Source organism: Saccostrea echinata, unplaced genomic scaffold, assembly GCF_033153115.1.
Source record: "Saccostrea echinata isolate AGI-Se365-2 ecotype Australia unplaced genomic scaffold, CSIRO_AGI_Sech_v1 ptg000023l, whole genome shotgun sequence".
Classification (NCBI taxonomy): domain Eukaryota; kingdom Metazoa; phylum Mollusca; class Bivalvia; order Ostreida; family Ostreidae; genus Saccostrea; species Saccostrea echinata.
Genome location: NW_026889772.1, coordinates 14,897,700 through 14,922,615, shown reverse-complemented (window position 1 = coordinate 14,922,615; position 24,916 = coordinate 14,897,700). Strand labels below are relative to the sequence as shown.

At 34.3% G+C, this 24,916-nt stretch overlaps 2 protein-coding genes across 2 annotated transcripts; one reads left to right on the top strand and one right to left on the bottom strand.

Moving 5' to 3' along the window:
• Positions 1–10,675, top strand: LOC133191254 (RNA-binding protein RO60-like). Its single transcript, XM_061327009.1, has 2 exons — positions 1–103; positions 5,500–10,675. Exons 1-2 carry the CDS (start codon positions 27–29, stop codon positions 7,046–7,048), a joined length of 1,626 nt encoding a protein of 541 aa, XP_061182993.1. The 5' UTR covers positions 1–26; the 3' UTR covers positions 7,049–10,675.
• A 6,070-nt stretch (positions 10,676–16,745) lies between these two features.
• Positions 16,746–23,443, bottom strand: LOC133191317 (RNA-binding protein Ro60-like). The gene is made up of 2 exons (XM_061327065.1): positions 23,328–23,443; positions 16,746–18,832 (listed from the first exon to the last, which is right to left on the bottom strand). The coding sequence occupies exons 1-2, from the start codon at positions 23,441–23,443 to the stop codon at positions 17,257–17,259; spliced, it is 1,692 nt and encodes a 563-aa protein (XP_061183049.1). The 3' UTR covers positions 16,746–17,256.
• Between the last annotated feature and the right edge of the window lie 1,473 nt (positions 23,444–24,916).

The following is a 24,916-nucleotide window of genomic DNA, read 5'->3' as shown; positions in this document are numbered from 1 at the left end:
TGGAGAAATGTGTTTGGAAGTTTCTTATGTTTGGGGTCAATGGCAGAATTAAGAGGCCTTCTGTAGAAATTCTCAGAAATGAAGTAGATGGGGCTATTGATAGGTATATGTATTTTCATTATAAGAGAACATGACAAAGAATTTCTACTTTCGCTTTATCGAGACATACATCATTACATGTGTTTTGAAGTTATTATATGGTATATAGTAAGGTGTATATCGCCCGTCTGTCTGTCTGAATTTCTGTGAAATTCATTGAAAACATACCTCTATACACAAGTAGACTACACTAAGATAAATAACTCTCTAGGACAACATCATTTTCTGATTTGAATGAAGGTTTAATATAAATACTAGAAATTTTAGTGAAATTTTCCTCATCAGATTAATTAGCACTGGCGGATTTAACTGTTTAAGGGGGGAAGGGTCCTAAAACACCCCTAAAACCTGAGAACTTTCGGGGTCCCCCCTTCCCCTGGACCCCGACCCCCCTTTTTTTCCCCAAAAATCCTGGAACTGCCATTGATCAGTCTGATACTTTATTTACAATAATAAATCATGCCTGTATGAATTTTAAAGGCGGATTCCGCCTGGAATATGGGTGGAATCTAGCAGGAATTGGCAAATCCCAGGCGTACTTGAGGCGGAGACGGAGTTTTTGAAAAGTTACGCCTGAGTAGAAGAGGTGTCTTCCAGGCGTCATTTCTACTTTCCGGGCGTCAATTGGCAAGTTCAGATTTTCCTGGCGTAAAATGGCAGGAAAATGGGAACAAAAATTACGCCTGGAACTTTCAGGAGGAGGAAAAGCGTCCGATTGGTCAATTTAATTATCAATACGTTCTATTTCCACTATGGAAGAGTTATACTTCTTAGTGCGCTCTTTTGTGAAAAAGTCGGAAAATGTACAAATCTCGCGGGATTTCTGGGACAAACGTAACATAAACATGTAAACAATATGTTGAATGTTGATGAACAAATCCTAACAAAATGCAAATGAAGTATTTTATTGTTGTGGACTTTATAAACATCAAGAGTAGGAATGACAACGATATCAATTAATATCTATTGTTGATCGTACGTATCTATTTATCGTATGGTACATCTAATACAATACACATGCCTCGGAAATATTGTATTGTTTATTAATGGATGATAAATTTAGGGCTCTCGCTCTCTTACATATGTCTTTTAGTTCTTCTATTCTTTAATTGGAATGACAAATACATTTAACATTTAAAATTGGATTGAGATTGGCATATTTTGTATTATCCGCAACGCCATGCCGTCCCAGTCAGACGACCAAACGCGCCTCTAATTTTGAAGAGTTCACTAATGGAAATAAAACGTATTAAGGGTCATTTCAGATAGGAGGTTAAGATTGAATTTGATCAGGAAGGAGGGAGTTTAGTGTGAGTGAAATAGGGAATACAGATATCAATGTTAAGGCTTTTACACTTGTTCTGGATGACACAGTAACTGCTGGTAGGTGAGATAATTAATATCTGGTATCAACTTGAGTAGATCCTTTGATTATGATTATGTACAATGATCATAAGTTATAACTTATTGACTCTTTACTTTAGATATTTTGAGTTAGTCTGATAGAGGCATTTGAACTGTAAAGTAATGAATAAATGAAGAACTGTATTAAGTAATTTGTTTCAGTGTAATGATTGAAGTGATAAAATGTATTTTAAAAGGTTTATTGAATTCTTAAACATTATTTTACACTCATGGTGGTGTTCGACAGTGTCCCTTACACAAAAAATTGAAATGGCTTTTATAAATTATATTTCTATACTATGTTAATGACCTGTCATTATGTTTTCTTCCAGTTCAAAAGGCTAAATTTTTAACTTTAACATTGTAAATCATAACCTAAATGTTTTTTCTTGGTTATATAGGTTTTTAGGTCACATAGTATTATATAATAATAAGGACTTTCCAGGCGTAATTCTGCTTCAGGCGTCATTTTAGCAGAGCTCCAGATAATTTTTTACCTCAAAGAGTATTTACTCCCTGATTTTCAAATCAATGCAGATTTTGCTTTTCACCAAAATAATCAAAGAGTATTTTGTTAATCTATTGCTCTTTTGACATCTAATGTGATTTTTAGCTTGTTATCGAAATAAGTGTTTTTGAAAGAGTAATGTAAAAACGGACAGTTTCTGCATTAATCAATTACATGTAGGTTATTGAAATTTTTAAAAAAAATTGTCAGCTTTTAATCATAACCGAGAAACATTTCAATTCTTTCAACAGAAAGACCATACGGTAGGCAAAGTTACCACGGGCACACAGAACTCCATTTAAGATTAGGCCTATATCGATCGTAGCAAGAGTTTACCGAGAAAAATATCCTTCCTTTGGCCAGATAAAATTAATCTTTAGATTCTCATCCTCACCTGACCGTCTCAAAATGTCCCGCCCACCCCCCCCCCCCTTTTTTAAAATCAAAAATATATATTAGGTTTTGCTATATTGGAATCGATCGAGGCAATAGTTTAGGAGATACTCCCCGTTTGCATTAATTAAAAGTCGCGATGCGCTATTTATAGCACAGGAGCATGTCGAAAGCAAAAAAGGAATTATTTTCGTACAATTAATAAAGGTTGTCGGCGGACTTTAGATGACATTATTGCTACAGAAAATGGTAAATATATAAGAACAGTTTAATAAACTGTTATAAAAGATAAATTAGACACCATGCGTGTTTTGCACAATTGTGACAATATCGACGTGCACGTAAGTGTTAAGAACGAAAATTTGGATGTTTTATGAACAGTGGAAATATGATATTTTTAGACAAAGTATGAATATTTAATATTCAAATCTTTCTCCCGAACGGGAAATCGACCTATGTTATTCCGAATACGCTTATAAATCAAAATTTCTTTTAGATAAAAATTCAAACACTGAGCTGCCCTCAATTCACATAATCAATTAAACTTGTATCATTCAATCCGTCGTACGCAGTACTTTCGTAGTGTAATGCCTATTTATGATTGCTAATGCGTAATTGTACTCCCTTATTTAATTTCTAATGCATATTTTGAAAAATTCAATGCATATTTCTGCAAATACGCGCATTATCTGGAGCTCTGATTTTAGTTTCCAGGCGTAATTTTTTTCCAGGTGTCATTTATTTTTCCGGGCGTAGCTCATTTGCATTTTTCACCTCAAATTCCTGCTCATTTCCTCTTGGTTTCCCTTGGGTTACGCCCGTATTACGAACCTGTATATCACCATATATGTATTGAGACAAACTGACGCCCGGAATCCCTTCTCCAAGTACGCCTCTATTCCCCCTATATTCCAGGTGGAACATTTCGTACAGGTGTTACCGGTTTCCCTTAAAGCTTCTTTCTAAATTTTGGGCAACCAAGTTTTGCATTCAGACAAGTCAAAGTTTGAGTTCACTTGCCCAAGGTCAAGTGAATCTGAAAGTTAATGTCTATCCCTGTAAAGTCAGCTTCGGTACTATAGTATAATAAAACACCTATTTACTGGCTATGAGGACAATAGCAAGTTTATCGTCCCCCTCGACAGCAACTATTTCCCTTGGCTGCGCCTTGGGAAATAGTTGCTGTCTAGGGGGACGATAAACTTGCTATTGTCCTCATAGCCAGTAAATAGGTGTATAATATAAGTTCAACAAGGATTCTGAGAGTATTGCATAAGCAGTACTAGTCCCCTACCGGCAAGTGTAATCTGGTTCCCGTTAAGAATTGAAAATGCCACAATTCTGTCAAAAATCAATGAAGTGGAAAGAAATGCGAACTTGCTCTATAACTCATCAAGGTCAAGTCACATGCCAAAAATCAGCTCAATATCTGCAAGCGTTTAGAAAAAAAAGTGCGGAAAACCCTGAAAAATTGAAAAAGCCGTAATTCCGTCAAAAATCATTGAAGCGGAACGAAATGCAAACTTGATCTGTAACTCATCAAGATACAATGACATACCAAAAATCAGCTCAATATCTGCAAGCGTTTGGAAAAAAAGTGTGGAAAACCAAGTGGGACAGACTGAGGAACAGACAGAGGGACAGCTAGACAGACAGACTCAGAGGAAACCTATAGTCCCCTCCGGTTTCACTGGTAGGGGACTAATAAATCTTCACACAAGAAGACAGCACTAACTGTTTATTAGTCCCCTACCAGTGAAACTGGAGGGGACTATAGGTTTCCTCTGAGTCTGTCCATCCGTCTGTCCGTCTGTCTGTTCCTCTGTCTGTCTGTCAGTCTGTCCCACTTGGTTTTTCGCACTTTTTTCCTAAACGCTTGCAGATATTGAGCTGATTTTTGGTATGTGAATGTATCTTGATGAGTTACAGATCAAGTTTGCATTTCGTTCCGCTTCATTGATTTTTGACGGAATTACGGCCTTTTCAATTTTTACGGGTTTTCCTCAATTTTCTTTTAAACGCTTGTACATATTGAGCTGATATTTGGTATGTGGCTTTACCGTGAGTAGTTATAGATCAAGTTTGCATTTCGTCCCGCTTCATTTATTTTTGATGGAATTATGGCATTTTCAATTCTTAACGGGAATCAAATTACACTTGCTGGTAGGGGACTAGTACATGTATTCTAATGCAATACTCTCAGAATGCTTGTTGATTTTGATGAATCGTGTTGTAGGCCTAATGGTTAAGAACTTTTAAAAGGTATGTCACTTGTCAGCTTTTAAGAAAAGTTTTGGTCAGAACCTTTAACTTCAAAAATTATTTATAAAAATTCAATTTTTATAGGATATTCAAATAAAACAATAATTATAAAATATTCAATTTAAAAACTGCTCACAAAACCATAAAGGAACAAGATTTATGGGGGACTATTTCTTGTCAATAAATCCCTGATATAACTCTGACATGTCATTAGTGACATATTATACATGTACCTTTTTTTCCGTTTTTTTTCTTCCAAGAAATACAAACAAATTAACAAATAATACTTCTATAACAGAGGATTTAGTGATACTATTAAAAACAAAGCATGCAGTCAATTAGTTTTTAAGTTACACTGCTCAATTTTATTTGATAGGACAAAAACACACATTTTGGCAATTTTGGTTTCATTCGTTGCCATAGCAACCGTGACGTCATTTTACTCTGCATATTTAAATACTTCAAGATATTACCTTTCAGAAAATATATAGGTTGCTTTATGCAAAAGTGAATAGAAAATGTTTAAATTTCTATTTGAAATTTTTTAGTCAGTTTTGCAGAAAAAATGCAAAATCTCTGGTAGTTAAAGGGTTAAGGTAAGATTATGGAGATTTAAGAAAGTTTATCTAAAACTGTATTTGACTTTTCTTACCAATTTGAAAAGAGGTCCATCCTTTGTAAGGGGGGGGGGGGGGGGGTTCCAAGGTACTATTTTGGCTACTTTACAATCCTAAGGAGGTCTAGAATCCCTTCAGTTCTTCATGCTCAAAATACCACAGTTTTCCAATATTTACAAAAAAATCTGTAATATTATCTTTTTTTCCTTTATACAGTTTAATCCAAAATGGAAGTGGAATGACTATCATCAGTTTACTGGATAAAATATCTGGCAAGCACTTCAAATTTTACCCAGTGGCATATGCTTTAGCAAAATGTGCAAGATGTGCTGACAGACAAGTTTCCAAGCAAGCTTACCTCCTGATTCATAAAGTTTGTAAAATACCATCTCATTTATTCCTTTTCCACTATTACTGCAAACATGCTGTAAATCTCAGAGGCTGGCCTAGGTCTCATAGAAAGGCTATAGCAGCCTGGTACACTGAAAACAAAGATTATAAGGAAGATATGATTCAGTTTGCAAGACATGTGACAAAATATAAATGTCGTTATGGAATCAGCCAAAGAAAAGTGATAAAATCATGTCATCCTAAGCCACCAAATGAGAAATTTGATTTTATTTTTCGATACGCTACAAAGGGATTGAAGAAAGCTAATGAGAAATACCCACCTCAGTCTTCAGCAGGCAACACTAAAGTGATGTCAGATAAATGTGAAGATTTTTTGAGAGACTATGAGACAATAAGATCAGGACATGTCCCATTGGATTGTGTGATTGATACAATTAAGAAATGGAGACTTACGTGGGAGCACATCCCTCCAAGGTTTTTGAAAAAGGAAGAAAGATGTGAAGAATTTAAAGAGAGATATAAAGAAGAGTACAAAGAAATCTGGAGAACCTTATTGCTTCATACACAAATGCCAATGACAGCAATTGTGAGAAATCTTGTGAAAATGACTAGACTGGGTTTACTTATACCTAACAGTAAGGAAGAAAATATGGTGTGTCAAAAATTGAATGATCCCATGATTTTGGAACAGTCAAATATACACCCATTTCATGTACTTACAGCACTGGCTGCTTACAGAACAGGGCAGACGAAAAGAAAGGGAGAAGATATTAAGTGGGCAGTGAGTGAAGGGGTCGTGAAGGCTCTTTTCCAGTCTTTCTTGCACACACAGGCTCTGCCTCCTACAGACAAAAGATTGCTATTGGCCATTGATAGTGCAATAGAGATGAATGATTCGGTTGGAAGTTCATGCCTTCCTATAAAAGAAGCAGCAGCTGCCTTAGCATTAGCAGTACATCAAAATTCCACCAGTTCTGAAACAGTCACATTTGGAAATGTGGCAGCTAAATTTGAGTTTCAGCCACATGACCAGAGTGTATTTGACATAGAAAGTGCCCTTGAAAGAATTCACCAAAGGGCTGAAGATATTCAAAGATCCAATTTTAATGCTCCTTTTCTCTTTGCCAGGCAGAATATTGAGACTTATGATGGAATAGTCTTGCTGACATCTTTAGTTGACACAGAGGAGGCAGCAACAATTAGAAGATCTTTCCAAGAATACAAAGAACAAAGAAATTGCAATGTTAAAGCTGTAGTTATTACATATTGTCACTCTGAGCATGTTGGGACAGAGGAAGATTCTGCCATTTTGGATGTTGAGGGAGCCGATGCATGTGCTGCAAAACAGATCATGAGGTTTATCAGTGATAATAAAGAAGGTTTTGAAGAAATTGATATTGACTTGAGATATTAAGATTATGGAACCATTGTGTAAAAGCATACCAAGTCTGCAGCAGTATTGTGAAGGAGGGAAAGTTTTTGCATATCTGTTGCATATCTGCTCCTGTTAACATCCAATATTAAGTGTAACAAAGCTCTAGTCTGCAACAGTATTCTGAAGATGTATTTATATTTTAGTATCTAGTGCTGCATATGTTGACATCAGATATTTCTGAGAATGATAATGGTGAGTCTGCAACAATAGTGTGAAGGAGATGAAAGGTTTTGATTATCTGGTGCTGTTGACATCAAATATTAAGGTCATGTTCAGTGTCACAATTCTCTAATATGTAGCAGTTTCTGAAGTAGTCATACTGTAGTCATTACAGTTGTGCCTTTACTTATAATGCTAAAAATATATAAATTTATGTACGTGCATGTAATACTTGTACACAGAAAGGATCAAGGTACATTGTATGTAATGTGTAATCACTGGAATGAAGGAGCCTTTGTTATATTTAGTCCATGGATTTTCTTTATCGATCCAGTTAGTGCCATATAAATTATACGCATTATGGTAAGTGCTCATCATCATATTGTGCCAGTATTGCTGCAAATCATATATGTAAACAGTATTCATATACTGTACATTGTTTAAATTTTTTTGCTTTATTTTAGATTTTCTACCTCATTCATATATATGAGAGAATGTTCCTCTTTGATATTTTCTTTTTCAACCCCACCCTTTCTTGCTAAAATGTTAAAAAAAAGTTGATAAAATTTTGCACTTATTTGACCTCTTTAAGATAGATCTAATGAGATCAAACTTCAAAACAAATTTAATTGCTGTACTTACCTTTCAATATTATGACCCCATATCTGACTTTAAAATGTGATGATCATGAAATGTATAAATGTGTCTAGGATGAGCAAAAAATGAGAATTGAAAAAAATACCCCATTGCTTAGCAACCCCTTTAAAGTCATCATATATGCAGAACTGATATAGAAAAGTTCATGTGATTAATGTAGTTCAGTATAATGCCCTTTTGTGAGTATATCCCAATGTAAATGTTTAGCTTGACCATGTTGAAGATTTAGAAGTGTCCAAAAATTTGATCAAAATTTTGCACTTATTTGACTTTTGACCTCTATTTCCACTAGTAATATCAGTCTTGAGGTATCTGAATAGTAATGTAATATCATTTCAAGAAATTCCCTACAAAATGGTGTGCATTATGACAAGCTTTCTCTTTGGATAAAAAAGTTAGAAATTAATTTATAATGATATGTCAAAAGATCTCCAAAGTTGCTCAAAATGCACTGGTAGAGAAAGGGTCTATACTTCCATTCATCATTCTGTGTTTGTAACACTTTAATCTCCATTATCAGAAGATTGTGTGTTCGAATCACGGCCACGACTGACCTAAGTTGATATAAAATAGGTAGCATCTGTTCCTTCGGCACTTTGGAGTGAAAGTTGCTGGTCTTTCAGATGAAACCTTAAAAACCGAGGCCCCATGTCACGGTAGGCGATGGCATGATAAAGAACCCTCACTGCTCAATGGCCCTGAGTGCTGAGTGAAGGTCTAAATTTGAAGCCCTTCACCAGTATATGGTGAGGTCTCAATATGAGTGAAATATTCTCGAACGGGACGCAAAACAACACACAATCAATCAATCAATTTCCTTGATTTATCTCTAAATGTCATTTATAAGCTTTTGCAATGAAACTTATTTCATAACTCCCTATGACTCAAGAAGACTCTATTGATTTTGAGGTCAAAAAGTCAATGGTCAAATATTTGCAAAAATGATTTCTAGATAAATTTACATATCTCTTAAAGCTTTTGCAATAAAACTTAAAGTAATGACTATCATAAGACCCATATTGATTTTGAGGCCAAAGGTGAAAGGTCATTGTCACAAGTTACAAGTCACAAGTTAATACATATCTATGGATGATATGAAATGGCATCCTCACTCAGGGGCCCAGTGTCAACTCATTGCCATGGGACTCCTGACAAATTTAATTTCTTCAGGTTTTATTTGGGGTTGCTACTCACATTGAGAAGCACCAATCAAATTGAAGTAGACAGATGATATAAGTAGAAGGAAATCAGTTGACACCTAAAGTTACGCATTGTTTATCACCGAAAGGTTTAACGTGATTGGTTGATAGATAAGAAAAACATCAAGATTCACAATTTTCCTGAAAGACGTCGCTGCCGTAAGATATCGGATGAAATTTGTCAGGGTTCCCACGTCACCGAGTTGACACAGGACCCCTGACATTGTGAGGATGATCGATGAAATGGTTGTGTGATTCACTTCAATGCTCATCATAGATAAAACATGACCTCTCTTGATTTTGTAAAAGGTTCAAAGGTCAAGGTCACCAACATATATTTTTACAAGTTATTTAAGAAATAATTCCCACGTGTTAAGTATGAAAGCCCTAGCACCAACTGTTCAAAAGTTATGGCCAAGGTTAAAGTTGAGTAAAATTTTTGCAAAACTGGGTCAAATTCCAAGGTCAAAAGGTCAAATATGATGGTTTCCAAAGAAAGGTCTTGTCACACGGAATACACATCTGAAATATGAAAGCCATAGCTCCAACAAATCAAAAGCTGTGGGCAAGGTTAAAGTTTTTGCGGACAAACAGACAGACGGACAGGGCAAAAAAAACTATATGCCCCCGAATTTGCAATTACGGGGGCATAGAAACAAGTTTTTGTGTCACCTGCAGAGCAGAAAGGCACTTGGGTATCACTTTACCCAACGTATGTCTTGTACTTCCATCTGTCTGACACATATTATTTTATGTCTTATGAGCCATAAGGGGTATAGATTTAATATAGTGCACATATATATTAGTTTGGCACTATGGCTTTTATAAGCCTTTTATAAAATATGAAAGTTATCCATCTTGGTACCTTTGAAATTGGCCTTTGACCTAATCTTCTTTGCAAATTAAAATACTTCAAATGGCTGATTTAAAACTTGTTAATTTTGAGAGGCAGAGGCGTATAATTATGTTAATGGGCTTATGACACTGTACTTTGAAACTGATTGTATAATATACAATAACCACACAAATTGAAATTTAAATATATTATGAAAATTCATAGGGATCAGTATACCAAAATGGAGCGTACTTTAAATAAAGTTGTAGACTGACAATTGCATTAAAGGCGGACTGAGTGAATCTCTCTCTGGGGGATTGTTGGGCGATAATTATTTCTAATAATTTTGATTTCATTATTCATTTTAGCTTTGAGGGATGGGAAATCATATTTTTATTGCATTGTCACATTTCATAAAATAATTGCCATTCTATCAAAGTCTCTCTATCCTTGGATGTTTTTTTTTTAAATTGTAGTAGGAAATAAATAGCTGCATGACCAGTAATTATTTTATTTATGTCTTTCATGATGCTATAAAGCAGGCAACACATGCATTCCTTGGAACACTCTTGTTATTATAGGCATATATTACCCCGGTATATTATTTTCTTTTTTATTTGCTGAAAAAATGATTGAAACAGATATTTACCCAGACTCATGTGATTATATACCATTTGTCTTTCATAAATTGTCATGCTAATTGCTTCAACAGTTATGTAATATACATTGTTTAATAAAATCTTTTCTTTCTCCGAACGTTTTCTTGATGTTGTTTTTCTTTTAAGCTCACTTGAGGTGAAAGCTCAAGTGAGCTTTACTGATCACATTTTGTCTCAGGTGCCAATCAAACACAATGCATCCTCAGGTGAAGGGGATTCAAGTTTATTCGTATGAAAGGCCATGTTCCAATTCAAGGGGAGAAATTAAAAATTGGTAAAAAATTTAAAGGCACCTTTTGAAAATGTTTCCAATAACTACTGGGCTAGAAAAGTTGAAACTTAGATGAGAATTTCATTACATAGTGTAGATTCAGATTAGTTCAAATCATGCCCCATGGGGATAGAGTGGGGCCTCAATAGGGGATCAAAGTTTTATAAAAATCTTTTTATAAGATTTATAAGAGAATTTTATTAAAAAAAAAGGTGCATATTAAGAGAATTTTTATTAAAACAAGGGGCCCAAGGGCCTCAACGGTCACCAGAGTATAATGCAACACTGTAAAGGATCCATAGACTGAAGTATAAAACAAAATTAATTGATAGACGAGCAATGTTGCCCAAGAATTTTATAAATCTGGTAAAATTATAGCGTGCTAGACCTGAATGGTCTCCTTGGAATCATACTTGGTTTTCCCAAGTCTTAAAGGGATGATAATGAATGCAAAATATACAAATACAATGGACACTTGCCTTTTGTGTAAGGTATTCAATATATGTCACTTGCCTAGTGAATAATTCTTCGCTATACAACATTGCTATTTGCCTTTTGTCACTATTACAACAAGTCACCCTGACTTTCTGTGATTCTTTGTTCACTTTGATCAAGTATAAAACATCTTTATCCAGTCTCTTGTCAACCTTGACTTTAATTGATAATAACTCATCCTTAGTGTCACCTCAGTGTATACATGCTTTGTACAATTTCAACATTTGCTAAATATTTAAAAAATCTTTATGTCAATCTTTTATACTGCTTTCCAGGCAAGAATCTTACTTTGAGCATGATTTGCTCATTTAAATGCAACATTCATTTTTATTTTGTTTCTCTCTCTCTCTCTCTCTCTCTCTCTCTATATATATATATATATATATATAACATTCTTTATTGTATTCTCATTCAATCAAATAACCTGTTAATTAAATTATATACAAGGACTTCTTGACTAACACAATCTAGCAAAGGGGAGTAACTCTCATTTGCTTCACTTAGTACAACTGTGTACTCCGTTTGCCTTCTAGATACCCAGGAGCAAAAAAAAGGCACATTAAAATTGATATTGCATTTAGTTGTCAGGGGCAGAGGAGAAGTTTTTCAAAGCATTAATGCATTTTTGCAAATTAATCAATAGAACCCCACCAAAGCACCAGAACCCCTGACCCAGGAGCCATAAAATTCACAATTTTGGAAGAGGCACTTTTCCTCATCATAACTATGTACTTAGTTAATCGGCTTAATACCCAGGAGCAGATGAGAAGATTTTTAAAGAATTAATGCATTTTCAAGAATTAATGCATTTTCAACATATAATCATTAGTACCCCTGACCCAGGGGCTATGAAATTCACAGTTTTAGAAGAGGTACCCTGTTCTTCATCATAACTATGCATATTTTTTGTTTGCTTAATACCCGGAAGCACAGGTAATTTTTTAAGAAATAATGCATTTTCACTATATATTCAACAGAGCCTGGTCCTAGCACCAGCACCTTGATCGGCTGGGGCCATGAATTTCATAGTTTTGGAAGAGGGTTCAATGCTAATTACAATCATGCCAACAGTTTGACTGCTTGATGTCCAGGAGTAAAGAAGAAGATTTTTAAAGATTGCATTAATTTTAGTGATTTTGGCCCCACACCTCAGGCCCCAGGGGGATAGGGACCATGAATTCACAATTTTGTTCCCCTTCACCCATAGATCCTATATGCCAGAATTGGCTTAGCGACTTCAGAAAAGATGCTGAAAATGTTCAAAATTGTTAATGCACAACACACGACGATGGATGAAAACACAAAGCAATAGGTCACCTGAGTAAACTCAGGTGACCTAAAAAGGAAAAATCTTTCAAAAAATCTTTTTTTGTCAAGAACCACGGGCAAAAGAGTTAAAGCTTGTGTGAAAGCTTTATTTATAGTGTAGATTCAAGTCTCTTAAAATCATGACCAAGGGCGGGGAGGACCACAATAGGAAATCAAAGTTTTACATAAAAATAGAAAGTGAAAAAATCTTCATCTCAAGAACAGCAAATGCATGATCATACCGATATGGAAGCATCCTTAGGTAGTGTACATTATTAATAGATAAATTTGTTCAAAATCATGACCCCCGGGGGTTAGGGTAGAGTCACAATGGGCGATCAGAGTTTTACATAGAAATGCAATGTATATAGGAAAAAAAAAAAAATAAAAATCTTGTCATGAATAGCAAAGCCATGATCAGTGAAATTTATATGAAAGCATCCTCAAGTAGTTTACATTCAAGCTTGCTCAAAGCATGACCCACAGGGTTAGGGTGGGGGCTACAATCAATGTTTTACAAATTAAAAACATCTGTTGATGAAGAACAGCAGGGCCATAGTGACTCAGGTGAGTGTTGTGGCCCATGGGCCTCTTGTTGATCTTTGCAATTTCATTTTAACCACAAAATTTTACAAAATATTGGACAATGCAGGTAGGACACATAGCACAGTAATTGTTATGGTGCAGGTGAAAAGTTAAGTTTGTAGTAGTGGCCTTTAGTGAAGAATAACACCACTTATGGGTTCATCGTTTATTATTAAATACTTCAGTGTTGATATGGATGGACACAATGATAATATAATTGTTGTAGTTATAGTTTTAAGCCCTGTAATAGGAATAAACAATATTGAGCATAAAAAATCAACAATAAACTTGCAAGGGAATATGTATAATACAAGAAGGATAACTCTTGCTATCTTCTTAAAGTTTAAAGTACTTTACAAGTTATTTCCCTTGACTGCATTAAAAATATATTAAAAACATTAATTCTGATGATGAATATTATGCATATACAATATTACTCCATAAATATATACATTTCAATGCAACTATTTCACATTACATTTATCTATGATAAAAGTATTATATTTCATATGCTTATCAATTAATCACCTGTTTATGGAACAAGGCTTAAACTCAATAAGCTGCCTGAATCAAGTCTCGGATATACTATATATCAACTGTAAATAATAATTTAACTATATAACTTCAGAATCAATAATCAGATCCCATCAATGAAATTGATAACTGATATTTCTAATTACTAAGGTCGAATGATAAAAGTAAAAGAAATAAACTTGATGATCAAATCAATTGAATTTACTCATGAATGATAGAAAATGCATAAATTAGATAATTTACAGAAATATTAAATCAGATATTAATCAAGATAATAAAATATAGAGTGCACTTACTATCTGTCAGTACATCTTTCAGGTCAATCAGGATAATTCAAATATGGCAGACTTCACATAGATACAGTCACTACATAATTATATATTATAAGAACTTTCCTCTAAGGAATCTAACTTTCTAATGAACAAAGGCAGTTCACCAAAAGCGGGAAAATATATAAAGTAAATCTATTGGTTCTTCAAACCACATGACATGTATCACATGTCTGAAAATGACCACATAGGTAAAATAGCCATAGGCATTAAATACCAAAAAGTCATTAATTGAAGAAGTCAACTAATGATCAATGAATAGCACAATAAAAGAACCAAGGGAGAATAGGGCAATACAGGAATGTGTATCCAATTGTGTTTCAACTAAATATATACAAGATGATGATGTAGATGATGATCAAGTGAAATAATCATAAAACAACAAGACACACAATATACTTTTAGTATCATTTATTAATCATAAATATATTGAAAATATCACCCTATTACACAAAATTTTACAAAATATTGGACAATGCACAGGCAGATGGAACTATCTGTAGTCAATTCAGTACATAAAAAACAAAGGCCTAACAATTGGTATGAAACAAGTCAACCAAAATATGACCTGATGATAGGTAACATTTGCTAACAAGGTCATTATTACGACCATAAAATTTATTTACAAAATGCCGACTTTAAATGAGGGAAACATAAACACCCTAAGCAGGTGATTGTGGTATATTTCTACATAAATAAGGAAAGCTGACAATGGAAAAGATGGAGTCATCTCGTTTTTAGTTTTTAATTGGCCTCTTATTGTCAGTTAAACATCTAAATATAAAAAGATGTGGCAGACTCTGTGGTGTCTTTTATTTCAAGTTCACTGGAATATATAGTCAACATACAAATGAAAACAACAATTGTTAATTGATAAAACATCATTGATATATCTGAATGTCGAATTGAAGGCCACAGCTAGTGTTTTCCTCTTCTTGTGTAGAAGTTTTTGAATAAATTCTGCTTCATAGAAATATAAAAACAGGTCAGCTAATGAAAGAGCACATTTAGTGCCGATCAGAATTCCAACAGTTTATTGGAAAACTTGGTCTTCAGCATCCTTTTAATACCATTATCAGAGTACTCGTGTGTACAATCAGAGTGCATGGTTTTTAACAAAGTAATTTTGCTGATGACCAATCAAAAGACATGAAAATTTTTCCGAGTTCTGTTTTTATTTACAAAGCAGTTGTCTATGATATCAAATATTGTAGATTCCTTAATATACGCATTAAATTAATTATCGTGTAATTTTGTGAGAAGCACCACTCGTGAAATAATATTACTCGCTTTAATTTTTATGGTGCTGAAATCAATGTAAAATCTTTTGATCATCCGTCCACTCGTGAATTATTTTTCTCGCGATTTGACGTTAGAGGGCCATTTCTCAATAATAAGTACTCATGAAAAAAATAAGGAATCTACAGTAGTCAAGAATTTAATTTATTGTGATGAATTGTTATATAAAGTGTAGAAAAGTGTAAAAATTAAAATAACTACATGACAAGATAACACAGGATTTTCTTTCATATATTGTAAATAATATCAATATATATAACTGAAAATCAACTTTTGCAATATGCCACAATTTCATTGGTATATAATCTATAACAGTCAATAGAACATATATGAATTAAAGTAGACAAAATTGACATTTTCTCAAATTTCAATTTTTCCATTTGAGTAAGGTCCCTGCTCTTTTTTTTTGTTTTTGTTTTTGTTGTTTTTTTTTTTTTGGCTAGTCAAAATTTTTTTCAGTGAAGAAAATAAATAATCTGCCCTTGATCATCTTGAAAAATAATCTGCCTTTGACTGGCAAGAAAATAAAGAACATGACTCAAAATTTTTTTTCTAGCTCCCCCCCCCCCCAATCAAATGGTAATAAAAATGTTGTTTGAGTGGAAGTGAATGGGAGGTCATTCCATGATATCATTAACATGTAAATGCCTGTATCTTCATGTAGTTGTGTGGCTTATTTGTAGTCATTAAGTCTCCGGTTCAAGGAACACAGTGAAGCAAACTGAAAATCAGGATTCTTGTCATTTGAGTTTAACACAGGTCATGCATTTTTTTATATTTTTTACCATAGAATGATTTTCCAAACAGAATTTTTTGACATAAATTGTGGGCTCTTTTATGAAAAAAACATTGCATTTCAATGAATGCCAATAAATAACTGACTACAGTATATACTATGCCTATATTCTCTCCATGTTTTTTGATATAAGAATGCAGTTGTCAATGAAAATAATTTTGTAAACAGTTCACAGATTTGGGTAGACATTACTTAGATCACAGCACATCTGCATGCCTTCTATTTCATGAATTTTGTTAACTTTGGATCCCTCATGTCTTTGCAAATAACTTTCCTTTTTACATTACTTTGAAAATGGTTTTAATCTTTTTGAAAAGAATTTAGAAAGATACTTTATGCCAACATTTTTTAACAGAAACATAAGTTTTGTAAGATTTTACAATCAACTAAAGTTTTTGGTCTTAGTCATAAGTTCTTTTGTAAAACGACCGGGCCCCAAATATTAATTCAGTTTTTCTAATACTCCCAAACAATATTGATATATTTTTTTAAAAAAAGATAAAAAATTCATTTGATATTTTTAGAAAATAAATAAAGGTAAAATGATTGGTGTATCAGCTGCAGATTTACTAGTAGGGGGACCCTTTTATGGCTATTTCTGTAAGAGTAAATACAAAAGTATAAAAACAGACAACAATATGGCTTGAACTGCCAAAAATTTATCAAAATACACCGCAAAGGTAGGAGCTGCCAGAAATACTACTACATGAAGAAAAATTAAGTAAGTACACTTCAGAGTAAAGATATAACTTGGGTCCAGATTTATAGTTTTTATTGTATACTAGACTAGTAAGGCTAAAGCAATTTTTACTCAGCATAAATTCTAAAATTTTCTCATAAGTACATCTTGGTACCTGAGTATTTTTATGTATAAAAGACTATATTTGTTTTTTTCCTACTGTTATATCAATGCTGGAATTCTCACCAATGATGACCCTATCAATAACATTTGTCAACCTCAGCAGTAACCTCAGCAGTAAAGATATGACATTTTCAAAAGCAGGGGTAACTCATTGAGTTTATATGCACAAAATAATACTGCATAAAATAATGTATAAATATCATATTCGCAAATCTACCACATCTCCTATGATATTTGCCATGTCTTCATGATAACCTAGTATGAAGTCTTGGATTACTTCTAAAGCATAAGCATCCACACCGATCACATCCAACATACTGGGGTCCTGTGAGACTGAGGTAGCTTCACCATGTTTGAAATGAACTGTGATGCACTTGGCAGTAGAATGATGCTGTTTGTAATTTGTGAAACCTGACTTGATTTCTCGAACTCTTGGTGAACTAACTTTATCTGTAATTAAAATGATAACATCAAAAGGCTCTTCTCTACCTTCTGCATAAACAAATGGTGCCGTGAAGGACAGAGGGGGATTTCCCTCCTCTCGTATGGAAGCAATTCTTTCTAATGCAGTTTCAATGTCTCCCATACTTTCATCGTGTCTTGGAACATCAAATCTACGCGCAAAGTGTCCAAAAGTTACAATTTCAGCAGATCTTTCATTTTCTGATAGCATCATTGCCATTGCTATGGCAGCTTCCTTACAAGAAAGCCACTGCTTTCCTACTACATATCTGTCAAAGTTCATTTTGATATTAATGGCAATGAGCAGTCTTTTTTCTGTTGAGGGTCGGCATGATAATTTATTCATGTATGCTCTATAAACAGCTTGTATGATCTGTTCATTGATGGGCCATTCCCTTCCTTTTGATCCCTCTCCTCTCCTATAGCCAGTTAAAGCTGATATGATGTCTATAGGATGTAATTTACTATTGTTTACAAGTTCAATGTTGGTAAGCCTTTCACAAACCCTCCTTTCTTCTTCACTCCCTGGCTGAAGAAGCTGCATGGATCCTGCTTTTCCAAGATTCCTAATTAAGGCCATTAATGGCATTTCTCTCATCAAAAATGTTTTCCAAACACAGTGATATTTCAAAAACTTTGTTGGAATATGTTCCCACGAGAGATCCCATTTGTTTATCATTTCTTTCACAAGTTCAACATTAACATTTGGATTTTTCAATTCTTCTAAGTCTTTAAAAAATTCTCTGACCTGAACCCTTATCCTCCCGTTTATAATGGCATCTTCAAATTTTTGGTTTGCATGGGAGAATCCTTTAAGAACATAGCAAAAAATATAGTTCATGTCTTCATTTCTAGATTTTGGGTGACATGACTTTATAACTCTTTTGTGAGTGAAACCATGCCGATGCTGATATTTTGTGACATGCTTAGCTAGATTCAAAATGTCTTGCTGATATCGTGGATTAGCTGTATACCACAGTGCAACCCCCCTACGGAATTGCCTTGGCCAACTTCTTAATCTCACTCTCTTTGATATCCCCCGTTCTCTTTTGTACTGATGCTGCCTTGAGTGTCTCCAGTAAAATCCATCCTGTGTGCCGTCTATTTTTGCACAATACCATAAAAACATAAACAATTCCGTTGGTGTGTTACAAACAAATTTCAAAGCATCCAGTGCTTCTTGCCTTACTTGCAGCATGTTGCATTTTGCACATATGGCAAGGGTGTATGCAAATGGATAAAATTTGCAGCATTTCTCTTTGTTTTCTTTAATCCAATCAATAATTGCTTTTCCTCTTCCTCTTTGAATCAATCTGAAATTGAAAGGAAATATTTAAAGAAAAAATAATAATCAATTCGAGAAATAAACCGCATATTCAAGATTTGGATCCCAAACAGAACACTGTTTTTTAGCTCACTTGAGCTGAAAGGTAAAGGGGATTCAGGTTTGTTCAAATGAAGAGTCATGACCTCTTGAAAGGGGAGATAATAAAAAAAAATTAAGAAAAATTAAATGCAACTGCATTGCAAGGGGATAAATTTTATTCAAAATCATTTTATTTATTTTTTTTTTTGCAAGGGAAACAATTTTACTTTTTATATTTTCCTTTGAGAATACTTTTATAACTCTAAGTATATAAAAAGTTGACACTAGGTTTTGAATATTGAACATGTTGAGTTTTGATATGTTCCATGTCATGGAGTATGTGGACCGCTGCTACAGTTTAGTTTACTATTCAGTGTAAATTTATTTGAGCAGTGATCATTATATATGATTTCTGAGTTATAACTGAACGTAAGTGCCTTGCTGCAGTGAACAAAGATGTTAATGTTGATTTTTGAAATTCTGTTACTGATTACAGACAGCTTTCATATATCCATAGCTCTTTTCATAGACCTTTCCATGGGTTTAAATATTTTTGACCTTGACCTTAGAGTCTGACCCATTTTTAAACAACTTTAACCTTTGCCATATCATTTGATCAGTTAGCATGGTTACTGTAGATTCCTTATTTTACGCGAGTACTTAATATCGCGAAATGGCTAAAGGGCGTCAAATCGAATGGGTGATTTATTTAGAGATTTTACATACATTAAAGAACAATAAAAATAAAAGCGAGTAATTTTATTTCGTGAGTGGTGCTTCTCGCGTAATTACGCGATAATTTATTCCTCGCGTATATTTAGGAATCTACAGTAGTACTAGGGCTTTCAAATTTCACAGGTATATTCCTTGTGACAAGACTTTCCTTTTGACAATAACAATTTTGGCCTTTTGACCTTGATTTTTGATCTACTTATGAAAAACTTGAACCTTCACCATAACTTTTGAACAGTTTGTGCTATCTAGGGCTTTTATAGTTTGTTTGTGTATTTCTTATGACAAGGTCTTCCCCTGCGTACCATTAATTTTGAGCCTTTGATCTTGACCTTGGAGATTGACCCACTTTTAGAAAACATTAACCTTGACTATAACTTTTGAATGGTTGGTGCTTGGGCTTTCATATTTACCAGATATATCCATTGACGCAAGTCCTTTCTTTGGGTAACAACAGTCTGACTTGCATTTGAAAAACTTTAACCTTTGATCGTCATAAGCTGCCATACAGGGGAATCAGTGTTTCTCAAACACATCTTGTTTTTTTTAAAAAAAAAAAATGCACATGTATATACTCTATATTTACATTAACTTCCAGTGCCCCTGTTTAATAGGAAGTGAAATGAGCTCAATAGCCTAATATGCAACAACAGAGATAATTGGGAATGAAATTGGTATATTCGTCAAGCTAATTTTTGTGTGAAATCCTCCCAGAATTCCTTCACTACCAGGATTCGATGTGATAATGGTGAATATGAAAGGCCTGCAGTTATTCTGAAGATTCTTGCAGTGAGCTTAAAAGAAACAAAACAGGTTATCAGAGGTTACAGAGCTCACCTCAATGAATGTTGTCTTTAAGTAAGGCAAAGTCCCACACTAATCGAATTATAAAATAGTGTGCATCCCTAGATGCATCATCTATGCAAGTTTGGTTCAGGTAGGTCTTAAAAGTTACTTAGGAATGCACCTGCTCTGAAAATTTTATTCTGGTCATTCATCAGGAAAATTTAGGTCAGATTCAGCATTTGAAGCAAGATGTATTGTTCATCCCTAGATGCATCATCCATGCAAGTTTGGTCCAGGTAGGTCTTAAAGTTGTTTGAGAATGAACCTGCTCCAAAAACTTTAACCTGGTCACTTTTCTGGAAAATGTAAGTCAAATCCAGCATCTAAAGCAACTCTGGTAGTGTGCATCAATAAATATACATTTGTACAATTGTATCATCCATTCAAGTTTGATCCAGGTAGGGCAAATAGTACAAAACTCTTTTCTCCTTCAACTTTCAGTAAGGCGTGACATTCTCGGCGATACATAATTAGCTTCTCTCAAATAGTGACCTAGATTCTCATTGGTTGCCAGATTAGCTCATCAATACTGAAATTTACACAGCTTTTCATTCATGTGTGAAATACACATAGGATAAAAATGAGTCAGAGTCAACGAGTAATACAAGGAACCAATTACATCGTTTCTTACAGGAAAGAGGTGTGGCTTATGTCATCTCATTGTTTGTTAACAACAATCTAAAGTTGCTAATGTTATTAATTTCTTAACCAATGAGAATCTAGGTCACCATTTGAGAGATGCTCTTTATGTATCGCCAAGAATGTCACGCCTTACTGAAAGTTTAAGGAGAAAAGAGTTTTGTACAAGTTACTTTACAATGAACCTGCTCCAAAAACTTTAACCTTGTCAATCATATGGAAAATATCGGTCTGATCCAGCATCTGAAGCAAGCCTGGTAGTGTGCATCCTTAGATGTATCATCTAGGCAAGTTTGGTCAACATAGGGCTTATAGTTACTTGGAAATGAGACCTGCTCCAAAAACTTCGACCCGGTCACTCATCCGGAAAATGAAGGTCAGATCCAGCATCTGAAGCAAGCCTGATAATGTGCATCCTTAGATGTATCATTCATGCAAGTTTGGTCAATACATGTATAGGACTCATAATTACTTGAAAATGAGACCTGCTCCTGAAACTTTAACCTGCTCCAAAAACATTAACCTAGTCTTTCTTTAGCTGAAATTGCAGCATCTGAAATCTTGACTGGTACAATGAAACATCTCTGAATAATATAGGACATAGAAGTACTTGAAAAGAAATCTGCTCTAAAAACTTAAACCTGGGATGCTGACCCAGACACCGACACTTACGCAGACTCGCAGAGGGTATTGAATAAGCTCTGTTCAACTTCGCTGAGTTAAGCTAAAAATGTTTGCACCTACTCTACAATGTCTCTTGATAAAAAATGCAGTAGGCCTTTTGAGATTCTGCTCTTGAAATACAACTTACATACGACGTCATAAGGACGTCACAGTCTAGATTGTGTCTCATGTGGTTTGAAGATTGAAGAGGCGGATCAAAGTTACAAGTGTAGTTTTTGATGGTAGAACTGTGGTCGTCCCAATGATCACACTGTAAAACACAATTTTGGGTACTTTATTAGTCCCCAGATACGCAAGATAGATCCACAAGCTCATTGCACTATGATATAAGCTTTACGTCACTCAACTGCTCAACTGACAAGTCTTAATTCAGCTTCAATGGATCTCATTGGTTTGTTTACATGAAAAAATGGCTAAGTACAAAAGAAATGTCCCTAAACATGCACCGCACATGTAGGTCTTCATTGACAATTATTGTTTTGTGATTTTTTTTAAAAACGAAGTTTTAACCTAAACTTTTCACCGAAGAATTCGATTTTGGGGTCAAAACGGACAAAAACCTTTAAAATATCAACAACAACAAAAAAAATACTTTTTATTTTTTTTTTCGATCGTTCACGCGATCTCATTTGTATTTATTTTTAGCGTGTTTTCTGGGTAAAATAAAGTCATTCCGCAATTTTATTAAAATCAAAGTAATCATCACAGGTACTTGGGTCTTGGTTTATAAATATGTATGTACCTTATTGATATGTAAAAAAAAGTAAAGGTATGCAGGCTCCGTAATGGCGTCTGCTCAACTCGCTTGTTTACATGGCTTGTTCTTTGAAAATAACGCTGCACCTACCGATCTTTATGCACCGGACGTCTCGGAACACTGATTACTTATTGTAAAAACCCTCAAATCTTGCAAATAATTCCTAAAACATGATTTTTAAACACATTTTCAAACTTTTCGTTAACGTGCCCGGAACTAAGTGCAGATACTAAAAACCGATTCAAAACGACAAATTCCGGCCATTCAGACACTTCAAAATTCTAGAGGCGTTCCGAGAAAACTAAAAATAGTTCTGGGATAATTGAAGTTATATTTAAATTTCCCGGAATGCCTCTGGACTTTTGAAGTGTCTGAATGGCCGGAATTTGTCGTTTTGAATCGGTTTTTAGTATCTGCACTTAGTTCCGGGCACGTTAACGAAAAGTTTGAAAATGTGTTTAAAAATCATGTTTTAGGAATTATTTGCAAGATTTAAGGGTTTTTACAATAAGTAATCAGTGTTCCGAGACGTCCGGTGCATAAAGATCGGTAGGCGCAGCGTTATTTTCAAAGAACAAGCCATGTTAACAAGCGAGTTGAGCAGACGCCATTACGGAGCCTGCATACCTTTACTTTTTTTACATATCAATAAGGTACATACATATTTATAAACCAAGACCCAAGTACCTGTGGTAATCATTGTTATCTGACAAACCGAAAGTAGAAATCATTTCAAACTAAATGTGGCAAATAAGAATTTCGTCTTTAGTGAATGCTTCTTTACCTATCAATGATATAAGTAGCCTGAATTTCCTGTTGTCTTGGTCTATACACACTTTCATCGTCACCCAAGAACAAAAATCTCCAAAGCAAACTCTCTTCGTCTGTGGATTCTGCCATGCCGGTTTGCCTGCTCTGAATAATAGATTGTCGTGCCCGACTGTTTTTAAAAAACGTTAAAATCTGTAATTTTTTTTCAATAAAGAGAAAATAAATGAGAAACGGTATAAAGAAAAACCAGTGAGTTTGGCAGCAGGATGGCGAGGTATCGGGTTCCCCTACTGTAAATATTATGTTAATATTTCTGTTGAATTTTAAGTCATTTCTTCTATTTTTTAAATTTCAATAGATTTAGTAAAGAATTTTTTGTTTTCCTGATAAATTGACTATTTTCATTTTTTAAAAATATTTATCAAAGACTTTATTTGTTTTTATTAATTATTGTTAATCTTAATTATTTTAATACTGTAAATGAGGGAAACCTTCGATCTTTGTTTGTGTTTTTTGATTGTTTTGTTCTGTTTTGTTTTTTGTTTCTTTGTTTTTGGTTGTTGTTGTTTTTACGAAAGAAATTGAGGGGTTATTAGGCCATTTGGTACTAAGCAGGAATTTTATCTTTGAAGAATCTTATTCTCATATTAGAATATTTAATGTTACTTATAAATCAATGAGTATATTTATCAGACATCGATTACCACAGTTCAAAATCATAAAATTATTCATTTTATGCATGAGTTCTATTTTTTAATCTATATACCGTATGTATCAATTTAATGAATTATTATTCATACAGAAACATTCAGGAATTTCAATAAAATCAACATATAAATTACGAAAATTAACCGACAAACATATTCAACATAAAAAGGACGACGCACATTAGGCGAACAAATTTTAGAGGAACCGACTCTGGGCGAACAAGCATTTGGCGAACGGCGTCAAGGACGAACGCACCGCGCCTTATAGGACAAACTACAATGATGGGCATGGAAGTGGTAATTTTTTCGTTTGAATGGAAAGTTTGGTTCTTTCTTAGCGAACGTCAATTTCTACATAAAGACACGCCCATTTCTTTGAAACGAATTCGAAAAAGTAATATTCGTCGCGGTACCATCTTCGCTAGCCAAGTGTCCGATTCGTTTACCCTCATCGGACACTTGGCTAGCGAAGATGTCGCGGTACTTAAGGCACCACACTCTCTGAAACTAGCAGCACGAGTTTTGCTGAAATGAGGATAATGACAGATTTTATGAAGTTAGGAGAGAGTTAGAGACTCCCCAATTTTCTGATTATATAAAACCCACTCATAGCAACGAACATATGCATGTACATGTACATAATTGGGAATTTATCATGCTTAAGAAGTTATCACAAGTATCGATCGAACACATGTTCACTCGGTGACAGTGTTCACACTGCCAATCTGATTGGCATGCTTCATTCGAATACCTGTTCCACCGGTATTTGAATGAAGCATGTGACCCGCCTTTTCCTTTCTGAAGAAAAAGGCCTAAGCTTCAAATGTTCTATTCAAACGCAAATTTTTACCATTTTAATGCGCACCATTGCAACATAGATTTGGATGGCAATGAG